This window comes from Manis javanica, chromosome 1 (assembly GCF_040802235.1).
Source record: "Manis javanica isolate MJ-LG chromosome 1, MJ_LKY, whole genome shotgun sequence".
Classification (NCBI taxonomy): Eukaryota; Metazoa; Chordata; class Mammalia; order Pholidota; family Manidae; genus Manis; species Manis javanica.
Genome location: NC_133156.1, coordinates 109,457,446 through 109,481,298, shown reverse-complemented (window position 1 = coordinate 109,481,298; position 23,853 = coordinate 109,457,446). Strand labels below are relative to the sequence as shown.

The 23,853-nt window shown below is 35.0% G+C and overlaps 1 protein-coding gene across 11 annotated transcripts in view; it reads right to left on the bottom strand.

The window, feature by feature from the left end:
- Positions 1–6,869: 6,869 nt before the first annotated feature.
- Positions 6,870–23,853, bottom strand: part of SLC38A9 (solute carrier family 38 member 9) — an 85,498-nt gene continuing 68,514 nt past the window's right edge. For 10 of the 11 annotated variants that reach the window (XM_017671095.3, XM_073236218.1, XM_073236207.1 and 7 more), the window contains 4 exons: positions 14,282–14,395; positions 12,557–12,705; positions 8,817–8,906; positions 6,870–7,663 (listed from right to left, as the gene is read on the bottom strand). In XM_017671095.3, coding sequence (XP_017526584.3) covers positions 7,498–7,663; positions 8,817–8,906; positions 12,557–12,705; positions 14,282–14,395 — 519 coding nt within the window. In that variant the 3' untranslated portion in view covers positions 6,870–7,497. Of the gene's footprint in view, positions 7,664–8,816; positions 8,907–12,497; positions 12,706–14,281; positions 14,396–23,853 lie in introns of all 11 variants that reach the window. The other variant, XR_001854785.3, reaches the window with a different exon arrangement.

Here is a 23,853-nt window from a genome sequence, read left to right as displayed (position 1 = left end):
ATGCTAGGTGAAATAAACCAGGCAGAGGAAGACAAGTACCAGATGATTTCCCTTGTTTGTGTAGTATAAAAAGGAAGCAAAACTAAAGGAATAAAACAGCAGCAGACTCACAGACTCCAAGAAGGGACTAGTGGTTACCAAAGTGGAGGGGTGGAGGAGGGTTGGTGGGGAGGGAGAAAGGGATTGAGTGGTATTATGATTTGTATACATGGTGTGTGGCAGCAGTCAGGGCGACGACAGAGTAGCACAGAGAAGACAAGTAGTGATCCTGTGGCATCTTACTACTGATGGATAGTGACTTCAATGGGGTATCGGGGTGGGGACTTGATAATATGGGGGAATGTAGTAACCACAATGTTTTTCATGTGAAACCTTCATGAGAGTGTATATCAGTGAAATCTTAATAAAAAAAAAGAAAAAACCACACAACAGTCCTACACTCAGAGATGCCTAATGTCCATATTTATGATATCAATTTCCAGGCCTTTATATATGTATAAACAAATGTTCTTAATTCTATATACATTTAATTGTAATCACTTATATTTATAAACATTTTTGACATCACACATATTCATCTGCATCACAGTACTCTATTAGATGGATAGTCCATAATTTATCTCCTACTAGTGGACATTTAGGTTGTTTCTAACTTTTCCATTACACATAGTAGAGAGAAACATGTGTGTGTATGTCTACACTTGTTCAGTTATTTCATTAGTTTATACCTCTGGGAGTATGTTCAAAGGCTCACTTTGAGATTGATGCATATTGCCAAAATACCTTCAGAAAGTCTGCATCCACTTTTACATCTACCACTTGTGTATGAGTGTCCATTTCCACCCCTTTGTTAGAGTATCATTACTATTATTATTGTAGTATTTGACAACTAGCAAACATTTTAAATCACTTTTCCTTTTCTGCTACTAAGGTTGGCCTTTTTTTTTTTTGTTAACAGCTTTGAGGGATAATTTACATACCATATGTAAACCAACAACTCAATAGTTTTAGAAAGTATGTAATTGTGCAATCATTGCAATCCACTTCTAGAACATTTCTATCACCCTAGAAGTTCTCCCATATCCATTTGCAATTAACCCCTGCTTCCACCCTTAATCCTAGGCAACCACTATTTTGCTTTCTGTCTCTATAAATTTGCCCCTTCTAGACATTTCATATAATGGAACCAAACAACGTTGTAGTCTTTTGCATGACTTCCTTCACTTACGTATGTTTGTGAGGTTATCCACTCACATGGATCAATAGGTTGACCATGAGCCTTTTTTTCTCTTCATGTTTATTTGCAGCTTTTTCTCTAAGAGCTGTGTGTTACAATGGCCCCTTGCCTGTTTTTCTATTGCGCACTGAAGGATTTTGTAGAAAAGGGACACAATTAGTGCCATGTTAAATGAAGAGAATTCTGGCAGCACCGGGAAAAGTGACTTACAGTCGCACTTTCAAATCTAGGACAAATAAGTACAGGTTTTTACTGCATTGGACTGGGTTTTTATCTATAAACAATAAAGGATTTTTTGGCATTTCCTTAAGATGTCTCACCAATTTCTAATTTATTCTCCAAAAAATGTTCAGGTTAATCCTTCAAAGTTACTTTACTTCAGTGTAGTGAAAACAGATCCTTTCTGGAACAAGGTGGAGTATAAATAAATGTTGTTGTACTCTAATTTTGCTCTTGGTAGTTTGTTTTTGCCATCAAGAGTCCTTACAAAAAAGTTCATCACTAAAATTCATCAAATAGGTATTTGATATTTTAAGTTTTCTTTGAATTCTCTCTGTAGATAAGAAAAAAAGAAAAAGAAAATGCTGCAAGACTCATGCCCAGGTAAAAACTCTATCATATAAAGAAGAAAAATGCCCTATTCTTGATCCTAGATTAACCATTAATGAATTTTTACCCCCATGTTATTTTGCTAAATTCAATGAGACTCTTACAGAAATCAAAGCTTAGATTTGGTACTGTGGATTTGGACTTTTGTCCAAAGCTGTGGTTCTTAAAAGTTAGTGGAGAAACTCGGTTTGACATATCAGAGTGCTGCCAATTTTTCTTCATTACACCTCGTTCAGCCTTCTAAATTCCCCACCCCCAGGAGCAGTTTGTAGATGATTAACCTTAAAACTAAAGAAGCTAAAGTGAGGGCTCCTCACTTGTATGGGCATCTTTCTAATTTTGGATGTTTTTCCATAAGAGGGAACTCCAAGCCCTGTAAGCTTCAAGCCCCACAAAACTGGGATCTGCCACTATACCCAAAGATCTCTAACCTATTCCAAAGGTTCATTGTATGTTGGTCTTTACTTCATGGGTTGAGTGTAGATTTATTTCTATGTCTTTCCCATGATTTATCCAAGACATCCTTTTAGAATATTTGTCATGCAAATAATAAATTAACAACATAAATGATTCCCCTTGAGTCCCTTTACTTCAACAGGTCACCATGTTCATTCTCCTATATAGCCCCTTCCAGTTTTTGTCCAAATGTCTATATAATTTTATGTGATAATTATCCTAGGATTTCAAAGTTTTATCCTGGTCAAACCTGGTTCACTTTACAAAGTTGTACTTACTGCACCACTATGCTACATTGTCCCTTGAAAACATGTATGATGTGGCTACATCACAGCCCTCGAGGGATAGGGCAGCAGGAAAGGGCCGATGTCTGGCAGTTCAGTGGTGCTTCCAGAAAGTGACCAGCTGCCAGTGCTCAGGAGGGTGGGCAAAGGGTGCTAAACTGCCGGGACCACGTCCACTATGTGTATAAGCACATCACCATATTCTCCATGCTTAGCTCAGGGTCTGATAGCCAGTAAGTACTTAAATATTCACTAAGGGACTAATCCTGAACCTGATTGAAACAATTTTGTTGTGGTGGTGGTTATGGAATAAAATCTTAGAGAACTGTAATTAATGTTGTTTTCTATGAAAGTAGAATCCTGCCTCATTAATTAATTGATTAACTAAACAGGTGTATATTAAGTGCCTGCTATGATCAAACATAATTGGATCACTTGGGATCAAGAGCAGGCCAAAGAACAAATCTGGAAAGTGTGTGCTCTTTACAATCCCTACCCCAATCCCATGATTTGTGGCCTGAGATGAATAAGAATGGAGAAGTTTTTAATCTCTTAAAAAGACAGCTTTATTTTACCTTTGCAGAAGAGTTGGGAATACAGAAAAATGATACTGGGATAAAAAGGAATTTTACTTAAGGTAGGCAGAAAATTAGAGCTCTTTATTGCCCTAAACAGCTCTGGAAGATTATGACACCAAGCTCTCTGCCATGGGGCTACACTTACCTGAAGTGTCACATACATTCTGAGATGTTCTTAGAGGGGGGAGTTCACAATAGTTTACTGTCCAAAACGGACTATCATTTTCCGTTTTGGGTTAACATGGAGTAGCATTAGCATATTCCGCTCTCTAGGATCAGAACACTAGGAAGGGCTCCTTGTGGCCTGATGTGACAGAGGCATCAGTCACTTGAGTGACTTGATATGTCACATGAAAAGTTTGACCCTGCAAATGATGGACTCCAGCTTCTTTCTGCCCTGGGGTCAATGCTAGTAGGCAATAGCATTTCCCGGCAAAATTCAATTAAACAGAATCCCAGTGTTCTTTTGCTTCAAAAAATTTTTGATTTAATTTCTATTATATAAAAAGACAACAAATTCCATTTCAGAAAATACTATTTAGGTTATGCAGTTACCATCAGAGCTCTTTTGCAATGCGTGTTTACATAATATGAACTGAAGTCGGCAGTCAACTGTGAAAGTGGGGCCAGGCTGCCCTGGGCGCATTGCTCTTTGGCCTACAAACTAACGCAACATTGTATTGTTTAGGTGTCAAGGAGATTTGGATTTTGTTCTGGACATTTGATTTTGGATGTGAAAACAAACCACTACCACCAGACTCTAAAAAGCAGTAGGTTGGTCCTTTGTAAAAAAACATACAGCACCAATATTTTCTGCTATTACCGATGTGTTCAAACATTTGATATTTTGAATACTGATGTTTAATAAGTAAATCAAGTCTTTGGGGAGAAAATTTTATAGAGAGTCTTTGTACTGCCCAGTGTGTTACTAATTATTTTCCCCTATTAATCAATTGTGGTTTCTGTCAAGACTCACAAAAATGAATAATGCAGTTAAAACTGCAGAGAACAATAAAATAATATATAGAAGCAAACACTTCTTATAAAACTTATCTTAGAGGAAAATAATATTTTTATTTACAATAGTATAACAATAACATATAATTGCCAAAACTAAAGCAATTACATCTTACCTGATCCCATATGATGAATGTTAACAAGTATCTAAAATTCTGGACAGTTGAGCCTGAAAAATGGGTCCTTGCTGCTTCACCAGTTAGCTTTCTTTACCAGCCCTCCCTGAGGATCCCAACTGGAAGTTATCTATTCCTCTTTTTCTAATGTCTTTTGCATTAGTTAACTATATACAGTTCTTTTATTAGATTAAGAGTTCCTTTAGGATAGGATTTATGTTTTATATATCTTTGCCTCTCCCAAAGCACTGAATGTGGTAGTTTACTCAATTATGTGTGGAAGTAAGTCAAAATACAGATACAAAATTCTCCAATGAACTCCATGTAGAAAACAAAAAACTCTCGTCTTTATATTTAGTATTGTATGTAGAAACCAAAAAACTCTCTTGTCTTTATATTTAGTATTGTATTTGCAAAATATACTTAATGTTAAAGTGAACAGTTCCCTTTAATCGAGTCCCTTTTTGTGGGTAAATTAATTTTTTACTGCAATGCATTTTTTGATGTGATGATGGTGAAACTGATTTTGGATGATCATCCACAGATCAAATGTCAAAGGACATTTCTTTGTCCTTTCTGGCTTAGTATTAGCATACTACATATTCATCCAGAGACTTTCTAAGAATTCTGAACAAGCCATTTTAAATTTTGTAATATCCTCAGTTGTGTGTTAAATAAGCTAAATTCAAAGAAACTAAGGTTAACCACATCAGAAAGAAAAAGTGAAATAAATTTAATTAGAAAATTCAAAGAGATGATAGTAGAGAAAGTTTAAAATTAATTGTAATGTGATTTGAATGGGTTCAAATCTCGTTATCCTAATGTGTGAGCTGGGACACACCTACTCACACAACGAGTTTCCTGACAAGCTAAGTAACATGCTAAAGGAGTCAGTTTCATGAAAACAAACTTAAGAAGGCAACATCACTCAGCATAATAAGACTAACACAAGATTTTGGAAGTTCTGAATTATTGAGTCTTTAAAAAAAAACAGAAAGCAAATATCCACATTGCTTTTAGTTTACTAAATAATGCATTGTCATTCACTTTGATCATTAAATAGGCATAAATGTATCAAATCATTTTTTCATGTGTTTTATAACATTCAAGTATATTACTGAAAGGAAGCAATGAAAACCGTCTCTGAAGTTTTTAAAAACAAGGGAGACAACTAGGGAAAAACAAGGATTGAGCCTAAATCTCTCAAGAAGTTGCCTAGCTTTTGATTACTATGTTCTAAGAGCCGTTAACACAGGGATCCAGACACCTAATGCAGAATTTTCTAATTAATCTAATTCTACTACTAGTAGTTACTATCAACAAATGTAACTAACTTTGTGAAGAGGATAAAGAGGTACAAACATACAATTATAAAATAATTAGCCATGATGTACGGTATAGGGAACACAATCAATAATATTATAATATCTTTGTGGGGTGACAGATGGTAACTACATTTATAGTGAGCATTCAGTAATGTACACAATTGTCGGATCACTATGTTGTACACCTGAAGCCAATATAATAATGTATATCAACTCTAAGGGCTATTAGTGCATATTAAAGTTTGTAGAGATGAAATGACAAGAAGTCCAAGATTGGCTTTAAAATATTATGGTTGGAAAAGGTAAAAGGGAATAGGTGAAGCAAATGCAGCAGAGTTTTATAATTACCAAATCTAGGGGCTGGGTATATGGTGGGTTTATCTTACCTTTTTTCCACTTTTGCATATGCTTGAGAATTTTCAAAATGAGCCTTTTAAAAAAGGAGCTTTAGGAGAAAAAGTTCATCAATATAGGTACGGGGTCTATTGCCTGGATGGGAAGCTTTGCTAAAAAATTACAACTGGTTTTCAATCTGGGGTTCTTTACTAGGTTTTAAAAGAACAATTTACTCATCATCTCAAAAGAAGGAAATAACAGCTCTATAGGAAATAACACAGATACATACCATCCTGGGATGCAGGATGTGTACAAAATACACTTTTTAATGTTAGCCTAAAATTAGAGAAATCTAACTTTTCCATCTGAACATGGAGGTCCTATTTCATGGAAGACAGATTTGGATTCTGGCTTAGCTTTTAGTTTGAAAAAGAGGAGAGTGTTAATTTCAAGAATTCAGATTTCCTAATCCTTTTCTTAGATCCAAGGAGTTTTTCTTAAGGGGATTTAAGCTCTATAGTTACAGAAATTAGGAGGGGGTGTGTGTCTCCTTCTGGAGGTCTTACCTGAAACAGAATTAATCATTTCCTATGGTAAAGAACCACTTTCACCCCCACCCCCACCCCAAGAATACGTCGGGAAGGAGTCCTCACTCTTCCTGGTCCCTTCTCCATTCCCTTACCCCATGAAGGGCCTCTTATATCCCTCCCTGCCATGCTCCTACACTTCTTCCCATTGGTCCTGTCATGATATCCCATGCAATGCTCAGGGATCCAAAATGCCAAAGAGCCTTTCTGGGTCTATGGGGACAATCATACTTGTTCCAATGCAAAATCTGGCTGGGGTATCTAGAATTTGGACCTAAGTCACTCATACTGGATTGGTAGCAAAAGAGGAGCCAGACAGCAACAAAATCTCCAAGTTCATTTATTTTGCATAAATTCATGACCATGGGGCCTGAAACAACTTTGTCGTTTTCTTTCTTTATTTTAAATGGAATTAAGCACTCAGTTAAGAATTCACTCCATTAACACTAATGTTACGAAGATTTCTTTTTTAAAATGAGGTATTTAGTTTACTGTTTCAAACAGTAAAGGTTTGGGCAAATAGAAGAAAAGGTCCAGCAAGTAACAAAATGCAAGTAAATACACTGGACCATAAAAGAGAAATAGGATCTGGCAATACATTGCTGCGAACCCTGAGAATCTTTATTGTAGCCAAAATAAACCTACCTACCTTATATCTCTAAAACAAGACCCAGCATGATTTTTCCTAAGGGCATTCATTTCAACTCAAAAAAGACAGTAAGAATGAAGAGGTGAGCCAACATGAAAAAGGTAAAGAGAAAAAGATCATTCTTACTGCCTTTTACCACTCTAATCAAAATTATTTATTAATGGACTACTATTTCCCTTGTTATCAAATTGTCCTGGTAAAACATTTAGAGGTACAACGGCAGTATTTACAAGTGAATTAATGTGGAATTGTTGTCAGAAGTTCAAAATACCATGAAAGATCTTGAGAAGACAGTTTTGTATTTCACATAAAAAACTGAACAATCAGGTTAGCCAAGCCCAAAATGATGATGAAAATGTGACAGATTAATTTAGGCCACGTCAGCCGCTCTTCCTGGTGAAGGGAAATTATACAGATGAGCGATGGGTATATGAATATGAAGGCCAGGCCACATGCTGCTCCTGAATATCTGCAAAATAAAAGCTTTTTGGGTTAATATGTTGCATTTTGCTTTTTCTGATTTACAATTAAGGTAAATACAGTACAATTTAAACCCTCCTCAGCCTGATACTGCAACAAAATTACTTTTTATTAGTTTGTTGTTGACATATAGCATTTGAGTTTAAAACATTTTACTTGCTAAATTAATATAAAATATTATTTCCTGTTCATCTTTATTGCATCTGCTTGACAAAGAGTTTTTTATTCATCTCTCAAATCTCCATAGTTCCTCTGTGCCTCAGTGAGTATGGCTATTTCCTCAGAAACATCTGGAGATAGGCTTCTATCTTTGATCTTTTATAAGCTAATTACGCATTCTGAGTTTTTGAAGGACTGTTAGTATCTGCTTAAGAATGAGAACAGATGAGTACTTTGGTAACATTCAGCATAATTACCAAAGATAATAACAAAAACACCTAATCAGGAAACAGAGAAACCTGCACTTTTTTCTCCCTTCTCCTACCCTCTCTGGAACTGCTTAATAGGAACTTGCAAGTCCATTAAATTCAATAAACATCAGGCTAATGATCTCTTGTTTTTTGCTACTTTTCTAGGTAAGGGTCTTCAAAAAGTGACTCAGCCCTACTTTTCATAGGTTAACTGAAGTCTTCCATGAGAATCTGAGGTCACAATTTTATTCCCAATCTACTCAACCTATCACAATGTTTTTAGAGAAAGGACATTAAGGAAAGAGCCATCTGGGATCTAAACAGTTACTTTCTGAGTATAGTTGACTTGAAATATGTTCTTGACTAGAAATGGATTAAGAAAGTCAGGACATAGCCTTGACATACAAGAGAACTCTCAGGTACCCCAAGAATTTATATATTATATATTAAAAATAACATTTGTTTTGGATAAAGAGAAAGGAATACAGTGGAAAATAATAAGAAAAATAAAGGGAAAGGTGTCTCAGGGATAATGGGCTTCTACAGTCAAGAATAAGCAGAAATGGAAGATAATAAGCACCTTAACTAGTTATCAGGCAACTACATTTGAATGTTACCAGCTTTAAATACTCAGAAGAATTTCATACAATAAATTAAAACAACAAAAACCAAAGGAAAACATGAAAATAAAGACCAGTATATGAGAGGGAACAGTTCCCTGACAGGCAATACCTTATGATTCCTCCTATGTTTGGGTAGAAACAGGCCATGATCACTCCAGCACCCACAATAATTAGATTAAGAATCAGCACATGGAAAATGCTACAAGTTAAGAGAGAGGTTTGGAGGAAAGAAAAAATAAAAAACAGGCAAATTATAAGCGTTAATGTGAATTTTTAATACTAAAATTCATAATTAACATCTTTAAAACAAGAGTATCTTAAACGGCAATAAAACCACAATGAAAATAGGCAGTGCTAGGGTAGCTGTTGCTGGACCAGGGACAATTGCCCTTTGGTGCCACTAGGTAAATAGGTTAAATTTTGTAGGAGTAAACTGGTAGTGTGGATCCATTCACACACTCTGATCCACAATTCCACTTGAATATCTTAAGGAAATAATCAAAAACATGAAAAGCAACTATTAACACAAAGATATTTGTGGAAAACAGAAGTATCCTAGATATACATGTAGCAAGGTAATGATTTACTTGATGGAATATATTAAAAGTTATTAAAAATAACATCATTCTTACATAGATGGTAAAAATCTATCTAGGCAACTTGAAAAAAATGCCAACTTGATTTTTTACTACACAAGAAACTCTGGAAATCTTTGAAAAAATATCAGAAGGAAATACACTAAAAGGCAGCAGTGATTTGGGGTAATTTTTCCTCTTTTCTGTATCTAACATATTTTTTGTAAAGTGTTTATAGTACTTTAATAAATAACAACAAAAATTACATTAAGGGAAAGGCAAAATGGGCAGGTTTTTATTTTTCGGGTTCAGCCACGTAAAGCTATTAAATACTTACCATGAATAGAATATCTATTAAATACTTGAACTAGATGTTAACAATTTAACGTTCGAGAATCAATTTTGGGTACAAATAAAAATAATGAAGGTGAGATTGAGATTTGATGCTCCTAAGAAGTAACTGCATTTCTCCCCCAAAAATGATCTTAAAAGCCAAATTTACACATCAAAGCACCCTTTTGAGCCCAAGTTATCAGAGGTTAATTAATCCTAGATAAAGATTATAGAGAGAATGAAAAATAAAAAAATTATTTGTACAAATAAGTGGTTAGTCATATATCTTGATGGATTACAAAGATATTCAGGCTTCCAGATCTTACTATTTACCCAGAAACTCCAAACTTAAAATTGCTTCAGAGCTTTGAGACATTGGCTGGGCCTTTGTTATTTCTGTATTGTAAAAGGAAACAACTTTGTATTATGATTTTCCAAAGCAGTCATTCTCAAAGTGTAACCATGAACCCCAGGGTGTTCCCAATACCCGTTCAGGAAGTTCCTGAGGTAAAAATGATTTTTAAATCATATAAGACATTACTTGCTTTGCCAAAGCCATGGTGGGTAAAACTGCTGGCCCCTTAGCATGGATAGAGGCTGTTGTAGCATACAGATAAATATGTATTCTACACTGTATTCTTTCTTGCCAAACACTCTAAAAAATAAGTTTTATTAAAAACTGTCTTTGATAAAGGAGTAAAAATTACTAGTTTTATTAAATCTCATGCTTTGAACACACATCTTTTTAATATTCTGTGTGATCAAACAGGAAATACATAATAAAGCACATGTGCTGTATAATGAAGCCGAATAGTTGTCTTGAGGAAAAGCACTTGTGCAACTGAGCTGGAGAGCAACTCAGCCTTTTTTTTCCTAAGAAATGCTAATTTTACTTGAAAGGCATGCAGTCTATGGTTCTTCAGATTTGGGTCTTTGACAGACATTTTCTTGAAAATGAATGATATGAGCTTGTCATTTCAAGGAAAACAACTGGTAGCATGTGTTGCCAATGATAAAATGTGAGCTTTCCAGTAAAATTAGAATTTTCAAGAGCTTGTTTTTGACACCCTGAGCTTAACAGCTTTCCAATATTTAAAGACTTTTATAATGAAATCAGTGTTGATAATAATGAATGTGGGTTTTGATATATAATGAAGTACGTCAGCACTTAGAAGATCTGCAGATCTCAGTGAACGAATATTTTCCAAATGACTAACCATGCATAGTTGAAAGAGCCGAAGTGTAAGACAGCCAATGGGTTTTAATATAATTGTATGTCAGATTTAACTAATTTTTAAGAATCTACCATTTGTCAAGGTTTGGCATAGTATTAAAGAAGAATATCCAAAATTTTCTGAAATGGCTGTTAAAAAGATTCCTTCTTTTTCCCACTGGGTGGCTATGTGTGGGGGGGTAGATTTTCTTCATATATATTTAAATGAAAGTAACATAACAGATTGAATGCAAGAGGAGATGGGAGAATCCAATTATATACAAGTGAATGAGACATTAAAGAGTTTTGAATATAAAACACATTTTTCTGGAAATATTTTTCATAAATATGGTTTTATTATTGCTTTTTAAAGAAATTCATAAATATTTACAAAATTGTTTTAATTATATGTTAAATATTGAAGTATACCCCACATAAACTAAAATTCCTGGGGGTCCAATTAACTTAAAGGGATCCCAAGACCAAGAAGTATGCTCCAAAGTATGCAGTCTGTAGAGTTCTTGTAACTGTAAGGTAAATGATATGTGTTCCAGTGGTAGGGGAAGAAATGCAGTGTGAACCCAAAAGGGAAATTCCAGACTTCTTCCAAGAAGAAAACATTCTAATAGCCAACATTATGCAAACTAACAGCAGAAAACAGGAATAATTCATTTACCTACAGGGATTTTTTTAAACTTATGACTTCATTGTACTTATTTTATTTTGGTGAATGTAAATACAGCACAGGGTATAAACACAACAGGAATCATATTTACTGAAAGCCGATCTTTTAGATGAGCAACATTAGAACTGCAGTAGCTGCTACTGTTGTGAATGTGAGAGATCATGGTAACACTTGACTTCTGCTTTTAAAAGTTTTTTATTTTTAAACCAATGCATTTATAACTAATTATTTAAGAGGGGACAAGACTGCACCAGTTCATTTCAAACAACATCTGATTAAGACCATTTGTTGAGTTGGCTACTATAAATTGTAATTTTTTCAAATTTTATCCAAAGGTTTTCTTCATTTAAAGTCATTTACTCCCAATAAAATAGGTTAGGACTAGGTGCTTTTGTAATATAGATCTATAATAAAACTTAGGGTAAGAGTAGGAGGTAATGAGGGATCCACAAGGAAATTTCAGGGAAATCCTGAAGCAGTATATGGAAATTTCACTTGAATGAGGGTGATGAGCTTTGAACAGATTTTCAAAAGGACTCAAAACTCCTCCATCACTAGTGAGAGATTAAAAATTGCAGTAGTAGTTACAGATGTAAATAATAACTTAAATTTGTTATGTGTCTCACCTTAAATTCTAAACTATCATTTATGTAAAAATGCATGAATGCTAATAAATATAAAAGTAAACATCAGTAACCAAAAAGTAAAATAGAAGCATTGCTTAGCTATAAATGGCTAACACAGGTACTATAGAATCTTGGCAGTGTGTAGATTAATAGCAGCTAAATCATGAGATAAATATAACTGGTATCAGAGCTAACAGAATTATACTGGAAGGAATTAACTTCAAATTATTCTGGACAAGGGAGTGGCTTCTATTTTTAAAGCTCTTCAGAGATAAGAACACCAATGATCTACCCTTAGTAACCAGTTTTTATTAGGCAAATTTTTATAGCAAAAGGATTAGTTACATTTTAAACTGACCTGTTTGCATAGTCATTTGTTGTTTGGCACATCTTGCTGGTCAAGAGAAGAGCCCTTACCTAGGATAAATGTCACCGAAGACATGGCCCAGTAGCTGGACACGAGCCAAGTAGCCTAGGAGTGGGTACACAGTCATCATCTGGAACAGCAGGAATATCCTTGCAATGAAGGACAGGATGTCACTGCTAGGGAAGTTATCTAAAAAATTCTGATCCAAGAAAGATAATGAAGTAATGTTAAAAATAAAATGCAGTATATAAAAGTTTATAAAATAGAATGTCTTTTGCTTATTTTGAACATATATGCCACTCAAATTGTGGTTAATGGACTGGTGCCCATCCATGAACTGTTTGTGAACCATTATTCTTCATTGAGCTAAGTACAGAAATTGGAAGTAGGTGTTTAAAAACTTTTATAGAAACTCAACATTGCTAAATTTTTGTTCTATTTTATAAAGGTATCAGTCTGCAATTATTGGATCATATTAAAACAACAAAGAAGACTTGTCCTTCACCACAGATAGTTTGAGAAACACTGCTCTGTAAGGTTCAAGCATAAATTGGTTTAACATACTTAAATGGCTAATTTAATTCAATGTTATTTCATCCTCACTAGTTCTTTTGCTTTTCCTCCTCTGAGGCATTGTAGCACTTGCAAAGTAAAGATTATAGAACAAGGTGAGTATATCTATCACCCAGAATCATTATTATTTAAAGTCTATCACTAAATAGAAAAAGATTTATTTCTATTTCCTTTCGTGATTCTATTCTCCATTTGAGTTTGATACCTAAAAACAAAATCACTCAGATTTTTTCCTTTCAAATGAAAATACCACAGATACTCCTACACCCAAGGGAGTGGGCTTTATATGGGATTGTTCACATCAGGGGAATTTTCAGCAAACATTTGGTTGCCAAAGAACTTCTGGAATCAAGGAAATCAAGAGAAGAACATTTCAAGCTATCATAACAGCAGGAGCTCAAATCTATTTCTCTTAAAAAGATGAGAACATTAACACTATTATTCTGAAATAACCTTTACAATTCATCCACAATAAACCACATTAAATATTCCACTACACTCTAGAGAGGAATTTCTTCTGGCTAGAAAGAAAGTCACCTGCAAAATGCTATTTTCTGTGAGAAACTCTTCAGTCACATTAAACTAGAGACTATACTATTCCTAAATTTATGCTGGGTCAAATCAAAGAAAATATTATTTAGGACAGCCTTTTAAAAGTAAAATAATTAAAAAAATTTTTTTCTGTCTCTCTTTTTAATGGCCAAAAAGTCTTTCTTTGTTTTACTGTCTGCCACACAGTACAAAAATGAATGTCAAACCTTTCATTAGGGACTTATGCACTGAGACACAAGTTTACCCACAAGATTTCCAGATCTGGGCTTTATATAAGGGAGTTGAATGTATTCTCAATGGAGGTTTTATAAATTCATGACTACCACTAGTCACAGTTTTCACACAAAGAGAAATTCTATGCACGTAACAGGAACCATTTATTTGAGCACCATAAGGTGCCAGCGCGCAGCATGTTTTCTTAAGAGTCCATCTAAAAATCTATGGTCACTTGTATTATACTATTTAATGCAAGAGGAATCTGAAGCTCAGAAAGGCTGGGGCAGGTGCCTAAATTCCCACATGTACAGTAAACAGTAGAGAGGTGTTCAAATCCAGGCCTATCTGGTATCACACATTGCTAGTGTATGAGCCTGTCTGCTCTGCAGATATGAAGGTGTGAACAATTACAGAGAGGGTATACAGTGCCTTACCTGCTCTATACAGTCTTTGGATAATGGTGGTGAAGGAAATGAAGCAAAAACCAGGACTCCAATATAGAGATAAGTTAATGTCACCAGCATATAAGCAATGGATAAATCCCTCACCTGTAGAGAAAATATAATTATTCTTCATAGATAATAAAATTCCCACAATACTGAATAAATTTATAGTCAGTATAACTGAGTAGGCTAAATAAGAAGACTGACAAATACAATTTAACTTTTTACTCGGTGTGTGTGTTTTATTAGTGTGTATGTACCTTCCACATATCCAGTCTGGTCATAGAAAGTAGATAAAACAAAATTCACATACTTTACAATTAGTCTTTTTATTTTTTAAATCTATTCTGGAATATGCAGACTAAGCTCCTGTTTGGCAGACTTTGTAAGTTACCATAAATGGTGGCTTGACATGATGAAGATTCTGACTTAATTTCAAAGGTAACCTACTTACCAAATTATAAAATATTTAACCAAAATAATACAGCTAAGGGACAATAAGAAAGAATACACCACCTTCAGTATGACTACAGAATTAAAAATATTTTTTTATTAAATTAACATGTTAAATCATCAAGGCATGCCTAGACCAAAAGAGATTGGTACATATTAAAGTATATTTAAAAAAGAAGGAAAGCTAGTTAAAGAGCAGACAGTAAGCAGGTATTATAAAACAGGGTTAATAAATCTAAACAGTAAACAAAAGGAAATTAAAAGGCAACTGCGCAACATTATTACTGGAATCAGTAAACAAATGCAGTACATTAAATAAAGTGGATTGCTTTCTTCCACTGCTGTTCCTACCCTCCCAACCTCTCATCCTCATGCAAAGTAAAAAGCTCCAAGATATTTAATGTAGCCAGCTGTCAGATCCAAACAGAACAGATCCTACAGCTCACAAATCTGGTCTCCATCACCACTAAAGTTACAGCCAAACAATTCAGCACAACTAAATGATGGCAATAAGTCTGTTCATTTTTCATTTTATACACAAACTATTTTGAAAGCTAAGAAAACAGATAAGAAAAAAAATTATATACAATTTTGCTTTAGTTTGGTAACACAAGAAAACTGAATGTTTGGTGTTAGGGAACATTTCTAATTTCTTGGACGACTTTCTTCCTTAAATGGGCTAGAGCCAATAACAGAGAGTTACAAACTTGAATGTTCATAAATTCACTTAGAAAGCAAGTAATAAGCTGTAAAAAATCCTAAGGTTAGGTCTCAGCTGACAATTAACTTGAAAACAAGCCAGGGATTCCATACTTTAAATCAGATGGTGGATGCAGGGATTCACAACCAGGGATTCCAAACCCTATAGTAGATGGCAGAGCTACAGGAAACTGGACTATGCAGACAGGTTCCAGCCTTCTCAAAGAGTTTCTAATTGTTTAGGGTTGGGGAAAGAGAGGCTGATCAAACCTCCAGGAGGGTTCCGAAGTCTCCCTTCTTGAGTTCATGAAGCTCTAGGCCCCATTTCAAGCTAGACTTCATTTATGTGAGGGTTGCCTCATGATCTTGTGTAGAAATGAACCAGGCAACTTTTACTTTCATATCAAAAGGTCTCCCATTATGTTTCGAAGTTGTCCGACCCTCAACCTGCATAATGCCGCTCAAGAACAGCGGTACTCTTATAAAATGCAAAATCTTGGGAGGCCAAAACAGCTGTTTCAGAGAGAGAGAGAGTTACACATAGAGACAGCTACCATTTCATGAAGTCTTTAGCCTACATATCAGCTGATTACCACATTATTTCGGTCAGGCTTCCTGAAAAGATATGTACTTCAGCAAACTTTGGGAAAAATATGATAAAGATGAAAGGCTAAGTTGCAAGGGTTTTCCAATAAGAGTTTCCCCCCTCAGCTTCTCTGTTCTTATAGCAATGTATATGTATCTGAAATACAGCATCAAGTACACAGTATTGTAACTGTCATTGATTTTTGTTATAAAAGTAATCTATGTTCATGATATGAAGGTTCTCAAGTGGAAAGGAAATGTCTCTTGACACCCACAAAAGTAGACAAGGTTAATAGTTCTGGTACCATGTCAGTACCATGTCCATACCAACTAGACTATGAGTGTCCTGATGACAGGGACTATATCTTTTTCATCTTTATATCTCCAACACCCAGAAAAACACCTGGCACAGAGTAGGAACTCAGTAAATGTTGATAAAAATATTGAGCACATTGGCTACAATTATTAAGTGCATCTAGGGTTAGGCTCGGGGCTAAGCACATTACATGTATTGTCTCATTTAATGCAGGTACAAGCATTTTCTTCATTTTCTAGATGAGTGACCTAGTGCAGCAAGGTTGCAAAACATGCTTATGGTTACCAAGTGAGTCGCTGTTGAAGTCAATATTCAAATCAAAGACTTTCTGGCTATAAATTGCATGCCCTTAGCTACTATGATGGACAACTGACCAGTCTCTAGCATACTTGTGTCACAGTTAATAAGCAACAATAAAGAAAACAATGAAAGAGAGGTAATAAGTTATTAGTAACAAAGGATACAACAGAAATACTAGAATCTGAAGAGTTCTATTTCACAGTAGTCAAAACGTATATTCAATAGAAATAGGTCAAGAGTTGTATATCTGTTTTCATCTGAAAATACTCTAATGAATAGAAATGTTTCAAAAGAAAAGCAGCTGAGGATCAGCACGATCCTGGGAAAGATGCCACCTATGAGTAGCATGTACACATGTGGGTTTTGCTATTCTCTGGCTTGAACACAAGCTATCACTGTACTAGGCCTGGAGATATAGCCTCTTAAAAGCCATTTAATGGAAAAGGGTAGAGAAAATCTGTCTTTTAGATAATGAGGCTCAAAGTAAAAAATATATTTAAAAAGAGGCATGAGTGACAATATGAACTGATAATATGTGAAAAATTCCATTCATTAATAAGGTGACCTCCTCTGCCTTATGAATAAGCAGTGGTGGCAGGCCTATGGTAGGAACTAATGACAGGAAGAATGCCAACTCAGAATGAGCTGGTCTACAGTAGAGCACAAGTGGGTCTGGGAGCATGTTCTTTTCTTCAAACATGGTTTATAATTTGTTCCATGTATTGTTTATAGTGAAAATATTACCCAGTGGAGCATTTACTAACAAAAATGACAGAAACTGGCTACACAGACCAACCCCATACATTTAAAGAAAAACTTCTGCTGAAATATATAGTTAAACAAACTATATATACTTCAACACAGGTTCATATGAAGGAACAAAAAGTAAATAACAATTAAGGTAGAGGGCATCTCAAATCGTTTTTAAAGAACAGAGCAGGGTATAAAACTAAATATAGGCAAAACAAAACAAATAAAGCATTGTGTAGGTTCTCATTCAAACATGAAGAAATACCAAAAGGTTAGTCCACACATCCAGGGTAGTTACAAAGACCATATGCCCTGACCACAAGGAATGAGTTGGATAACTATAAGTCTAAAACTTTTTTTTTTTTTGGTAACGTATACCTTACTAAGGAATAAGAATTTTATCCCAATTAGTTTTACATATAAAGAATTCTGTTTAGTGAAAAAAAAAACCTGTGATATTAAGTTGAACTTGGAAAACCTGGAAAATTTGATCACTATACACAACACCTGTTTAAGAGCCTCACTGTTTTTCTTCACAAATGTCTTTAGATCCAAGTCCAACTATAGTTTATATAAAAGACAATGAGATCTGAATGACTAACCCAACATTGACATAAAAAATTCAGAGTCTCTGACAAGCTTCACATTTTCTACTTAAATCTCAAGAAATATTATCTTAACAAGACATTCGATGAGTTAAATTACTGAAACCTGCTGAAAAGTAAAATCATTAAATAAATGAGTTTCTCTTAGAATATAGTACCCAGTTAGTTTATGCAAATATATAAGCCAATTTCAGTATAATCAAAGGAGAATGTATATATTTACATGTATTTAAAGTGTTTAGATTTGTGCCAGCACAGTGTTTCATAAATGTTAGCTTTATCATTAGTAATTATTAATGTTTTTAAAAGTTAGCATGAAGTGTAAACTGACCCTTTGAAAGCTAGACCACACACATAATACCCTTGTTTCAATTAAAAGACAGTAAAACATCAGCTATTTAAGCTTACACTTTAAAGTCTTTGTTTTTAATAATATTTTCTACAAGTGACAAACACTGAGTCAAATTTTGTTAGCTGAACCTCACATCCAAGTTCTACAAAGCACTCTTTCCAAAACTTGGTAGAAACAAGAACTCATTTATCGTATTTACATGTGAAATAACAGACTTTAAGGCCCATGGAATATTCTAGTATGAAAAAGATTCTATCTTTGGGGGACCATAAAGTGAAACATTCATCTCTATGCAGTCTTGAGCTCCTCACACTTGAGAATGCAGATAAACTAGTGTGAATTTCCAGAAAAGCAATTCTATGTAAGAATTTTAGGGAACAAAAAGAGACAGCCCTCTCTTTTTATAGTAGTGATGAGATTGTAAAAATGCCAGGCCATCTCTTTGAGGCAGATGCATTGGCAGCCACAGCACAGGTAGGGTCTGCCTGCTTCTGCCCACTGCAGTTCACTCTTATCTAGGAGCAAATCCATCAGGAAGCCATGCTATAGCCACGGCTTACAGACTGGAAAGACACCCATAAATCAGAGGTGTCTATTCACTGAATGAGAATTAAAACCAGCCACGATGTAAAATCCCTGGAGAAGGTATGTGCTGACTTGAACAGAGCCATGAAAGAAAAGAATCTCAAAGTGAAAGGGCCAGTTTGGATGCCTACCAAGACTCTGAGAACCACTAAGAGAAAAAAACTCCTTGTGGTGAGGGTTCTAAGATTTTCCCAAGTCAGTTCCAGATGAGGATCCACAAATGACTCCATGACTTGCACAGTTCTTCAGAGATTAAGCAGATTACTACATTTGTACCGAGCGGTTGAAGTCACCATTACAGATACTTTATATCAACTATTTCAATAAATTGATTATCAATTGTTAAAAAATGTACAATGCAATTATAACAGTTGATGGGAAAAATCATGATTGTTTGTGACCTTTTACTGTTTTTGTCAAAACATTAAAAACTCCCAATGTCAGTTACAAACTTATAAAGAAATGAAAAAAATGTAAAACTAATATTTATTTAGTATAAAGACTTAAAAAATCAGAAACATTGGGAATTAAGTGTTTTACTTCTTTGTAAAAGCTTACCAAGAGTAGTTTGAACTGTGATTCATCCTTCTCATGGCATAATTACAGTATAGAGCAAACACCTTTGTGAACTGTCATATTTTTTTCCTCTAAACTTATATTAGCTTCCAACATTTCATCCTGTGCTTTCAATGTTGTGAAGTATTTCTGAGAATTCCTTCAATGCGAAGTTTTTTGGACTCTGTCACTTTCTCTGGGACATTCATTCCTTTCATCACAACCACTTTCCTCATTCATGTGGATAAATTCATCTTCTCTAAATTCCTCTGGCTGCATATCTAGAGACTTGAATGGCAACAGTGTCACATTTCCACAATTAGATACTTATTTTAGGACTCCACTTATATTTGACTCAAATTTCATTTCCAGCATGATCACTTTTTATTTCATTGTTGCACTTTCACCTTTGTTGGACAATTCCCTCTTTTGATTCCCCATTTTTGTACACTATTACCTCCAGAAAACAGGAAACAACTCAACTGTGTTTTGCAGTCTGTGAGTGAATAACAGATGCACAGTGACCAATCATTGATAGACTTTGAAAGAAGTGAAGTGACTGGTAACTAATCATGATGTGCATCTGTTATTTACTAGTGATCTGTGAACTGAAGGACTAGTGGCTACTACTTTATGCAAGTACTCATACTTCAAATTTGAACCTTGTTGTTAGGGAGGACTGATATAATTTGGTAACTGAAATTCATGTATATAGGAATTGTGCAAACAAAGTGAGGTCTGCTTAAATTATAATTTAACTCATTATTTTAAGACTGTTTCTAGTAAGACAAACTATGAGCACAATGAAAATATGCATGAATGTTTATGGTAAAACATGAGGCTTTATTGAAACAGTGTGCTTCACCCCATATTTCTAGGTATACAGGGTGATCACTTCTGTAATTAAGGAGATTCTGGTGGTAAAGTCTGAGAAGTACAAACTTATGGATAGAATAACCCAATACATGAGAATCCTACTTCACAAACTGGGTTTCTGGGGGTATTGGCATAAGAAGACAGTTCATTAGGTAGACAGGTGACTTAGCTGGTACCAAAGTATAAACTATTACTGATACAAACAATATTTTCTGTGAAGATGACATAGATATATTTTTTTACCTTCCTAAAACTTGGGTATGGAGATTAGTTCAAGTGGCAATGAGTCAGGGAATTTGTGAAGCAGGAGGGAGGGATTTAAAAGAAAGGGGCAAAAGTACATCCTTGATTTCCCCTCATATCATCCATATGTATTAAATATTTACTTAGGATAATCAAGATTTTCATCCTATTACCTCAAAAGATTTAAAACTGTTCATGACAAAATTAAAAGTACAATATCAATAAAATTAAACATTTCCAAGAAAAACAAGCAAATCTAATGTGGGAGGTAAGATAAAAATACATTTTGCCTAAGAAAAAGTATAACAGATGATAACAGGACTAAATCCTAAGTTTTCCAAAAGTGATGGCAAAAATAGAAACAAAAATAGTTTGCAGAACAGGCAGAGAGTGGCCCACCCATGACAACTCCAGAAACTGCATGGCTCACAAAGGGCCAGCTGAGGTGAGCTGCCAGTGTGGTGGACTGCTGGCAGATGGGCAGAAAGGCACCCCCCTGACAATAACCCCAGCAGAGGCACTACTGCATGGTCCCCAAAGGGCCTCTATGACAGAAGCCCACCAACAGCAACTGCAGCTCCAGAGTAAAGGAGCACCAGGCACAGGTGAGCAAAGAGTCTTGAGTTTCTTGGCACCAGAGGACACCTTCTTTATAAAGCCATTACTCTCTAGACTAGGAGGCACAGCAGATCTATTTAGTACAAAGGGAGAAACACAGAAACTGAGACAAAATGAGGAGGCAGAGGAATGTGTTCTAAACAAAAGAAACAGGATAAGACACCAGACAGAGGGCTAAATGAAATGGAGATCACCAACCTTGATCAAGATTTGAAAATAACAATCATAAATATGCTCACTGACCTGAGGAAAAGTATTGATGATCTCTAGGAGGATTTTAGCAAAGAGAAGATTTTAAACAGAGCCACCCAGAGCTGAAGAATACAGTAACTGAAGTGGAAAATATAATGGAGGGAATAACTAATAGATTTCTGCAAGTAGAGAAGACAATCAATGAGATGGAAATTAGAGAACAGGAACACAATGACACTGAGGAACAGAGAGGAAAAATCTTTAGAATCAAGAGGCTGCTAAGAGAGCTGTGTGACAACTCCAAATGAAACAATATTTGCATAATAGGGGCATCAGAAGAAGAGAGAGACAAAGGAGTAAGAAAGTCTCTTTGAAGAAACAATTGCTGAAAACTTCCCCAATCTGAGGAAGGAAATAAGACACCCAGGTCCTGGAAGTACAGAGAGCCCCTAACAAAAGGAACCCCAGGAAAAATACACCAAGATGTTTAATAATTAAAATGACAAAGATTAAGGATGAAGAGAGGGTATTCAAAGCAGCTAGAGAGAGGTAAAAAATTACTTATAAGGGCAACCCCATAAGGCTATCAGCATATTTCTAAGCAGAAACTTTACAGGCCAGAAGGGAGTGGCATGAAATACTTAATGTATTAAAACAGAAGGACTTTCAAATAAGAGTCCTCTACCCAGCAAGATATCATTAAGAATTGAAGGAGAGAGTTTCCAAGATGAACAAAAGTTAAAAGAATTCAGCACCATCAAACTAGCCTTACAGGATATGTTAAAGGGTCTTCTGTATATGGAAATGTTCTTAAACCTAAATATTTTTCATTAGTGAAAATAAACCCACTGTAAAGGTAGTAGACCAATTATTTACTAAGCAAGTGTGAAGTTAAAAAAAAAGTAGTAAAATCAGTTATATAAAAAATCAGTCATGCATGCACAAAAATGCAGATTATGATATCTAATATATACAGTGTGGAGGAGGAAGAAGAATAAAAAAGAAGTACTTAAGACTGTGCTCAAATTAGAACAACCAAATATAAACGTTTATATATTTAGGAAACTCTCTATGAACCTTATGGTAAGCACAAGCCTAAAGCCTATCATATAGATACACAAAAAAAATTTAAAAAAAAAGAAAGAAATCCAATCACCACACTAAGGAAAACCATCAATAACAAGAGAAGAGTATAAGAGAAGAAGAAAGGATCAGAGAGGAACTACAAAACAACCAGAAAACAATAAAATGGCAATAAGTACAGACCTATCAATAACCACCTTAACTGTAAATGGACTGAATGTATCAATCAAAACACATAGGGTGGCAGAATGGATATAGAAACAAGACCTGTCTACGTGCTGCCTACAAGAGACTCATTTCAGACCTAAAGACTTAAAATAGACTGAAAGTGATAGGATGGAAAAAGATACTTCATGCAAATAATAGGGTGGAAAAGCAGAAGCAGTAGGACTTTTATCAGAAAAATATAGATTTCAAAACAAAGAAAATAACAAGAGACAAAGAAGGACATTACATATAAAAGATCATTTCAACAAGAGGATATAATCATTATAAATATCTATGCATCCAACATAGGAGCACCTAAATATGAAAAAAAAAATACTAATAGAACTAAAGGGAGAAATGGATTGCAACTGAATCATATCGGGGACTTTAATAAACCTCTTACATCAATGAGCCAATCAACCAAACAGAAAGTAAAGAAACAGAAGCCCTGAACAACACACTGGATCAGATGGACTTAACAGATATATACAGAACATTCCACCCAAAAGCAGCAGGATACACATTTTTCTCAAGTGCACACAGAACATTCTCCAGAATAGATCACCTATCAGGACACAAAAAGAACCTCAGTAAATTTAAAAAGATTGAAATTGTATCAAGCATCTTTTCAGATCACAATGGTATGAAACTAGAAATATATGGGGGATTCACATATAAATCAAGTATAAAAATCAAATGAATAATCATATCTGACTTAATTGTTTATAGTTCATGATGTGCGATCAAAACGGAAAGTTTCTGTGATATCACTGACTTTGCATTGTTCACCATGTAAGAACTTGTTCGTTATGCTTCAGAAGATTGGAGACTGTTGAGAGTTAGGCCTGGGGTTGATTAATGATTGTGTATTGAGTCCTCTATACAGAATTTTATTGTTGTTAACAACCATTTGATCAATAAATATGAGAGATGCCTTCTCAGCACCACTCTTGTGCTGTTAAGCCTTGAGTCCCCTGGCTGGTCCTTTCAGATCTTCAATATCTCATCGTGTCTCCTCCCTCATCTGCAGGTCAGAGGGCAGGGAGCAACTGACATTACATGAAGCCAACAAAAAACTCACAAACACGTGGAGGCTAAACAACATGCTTCTAAATAATTATTGGATCAATTAGCAAATCAAAGC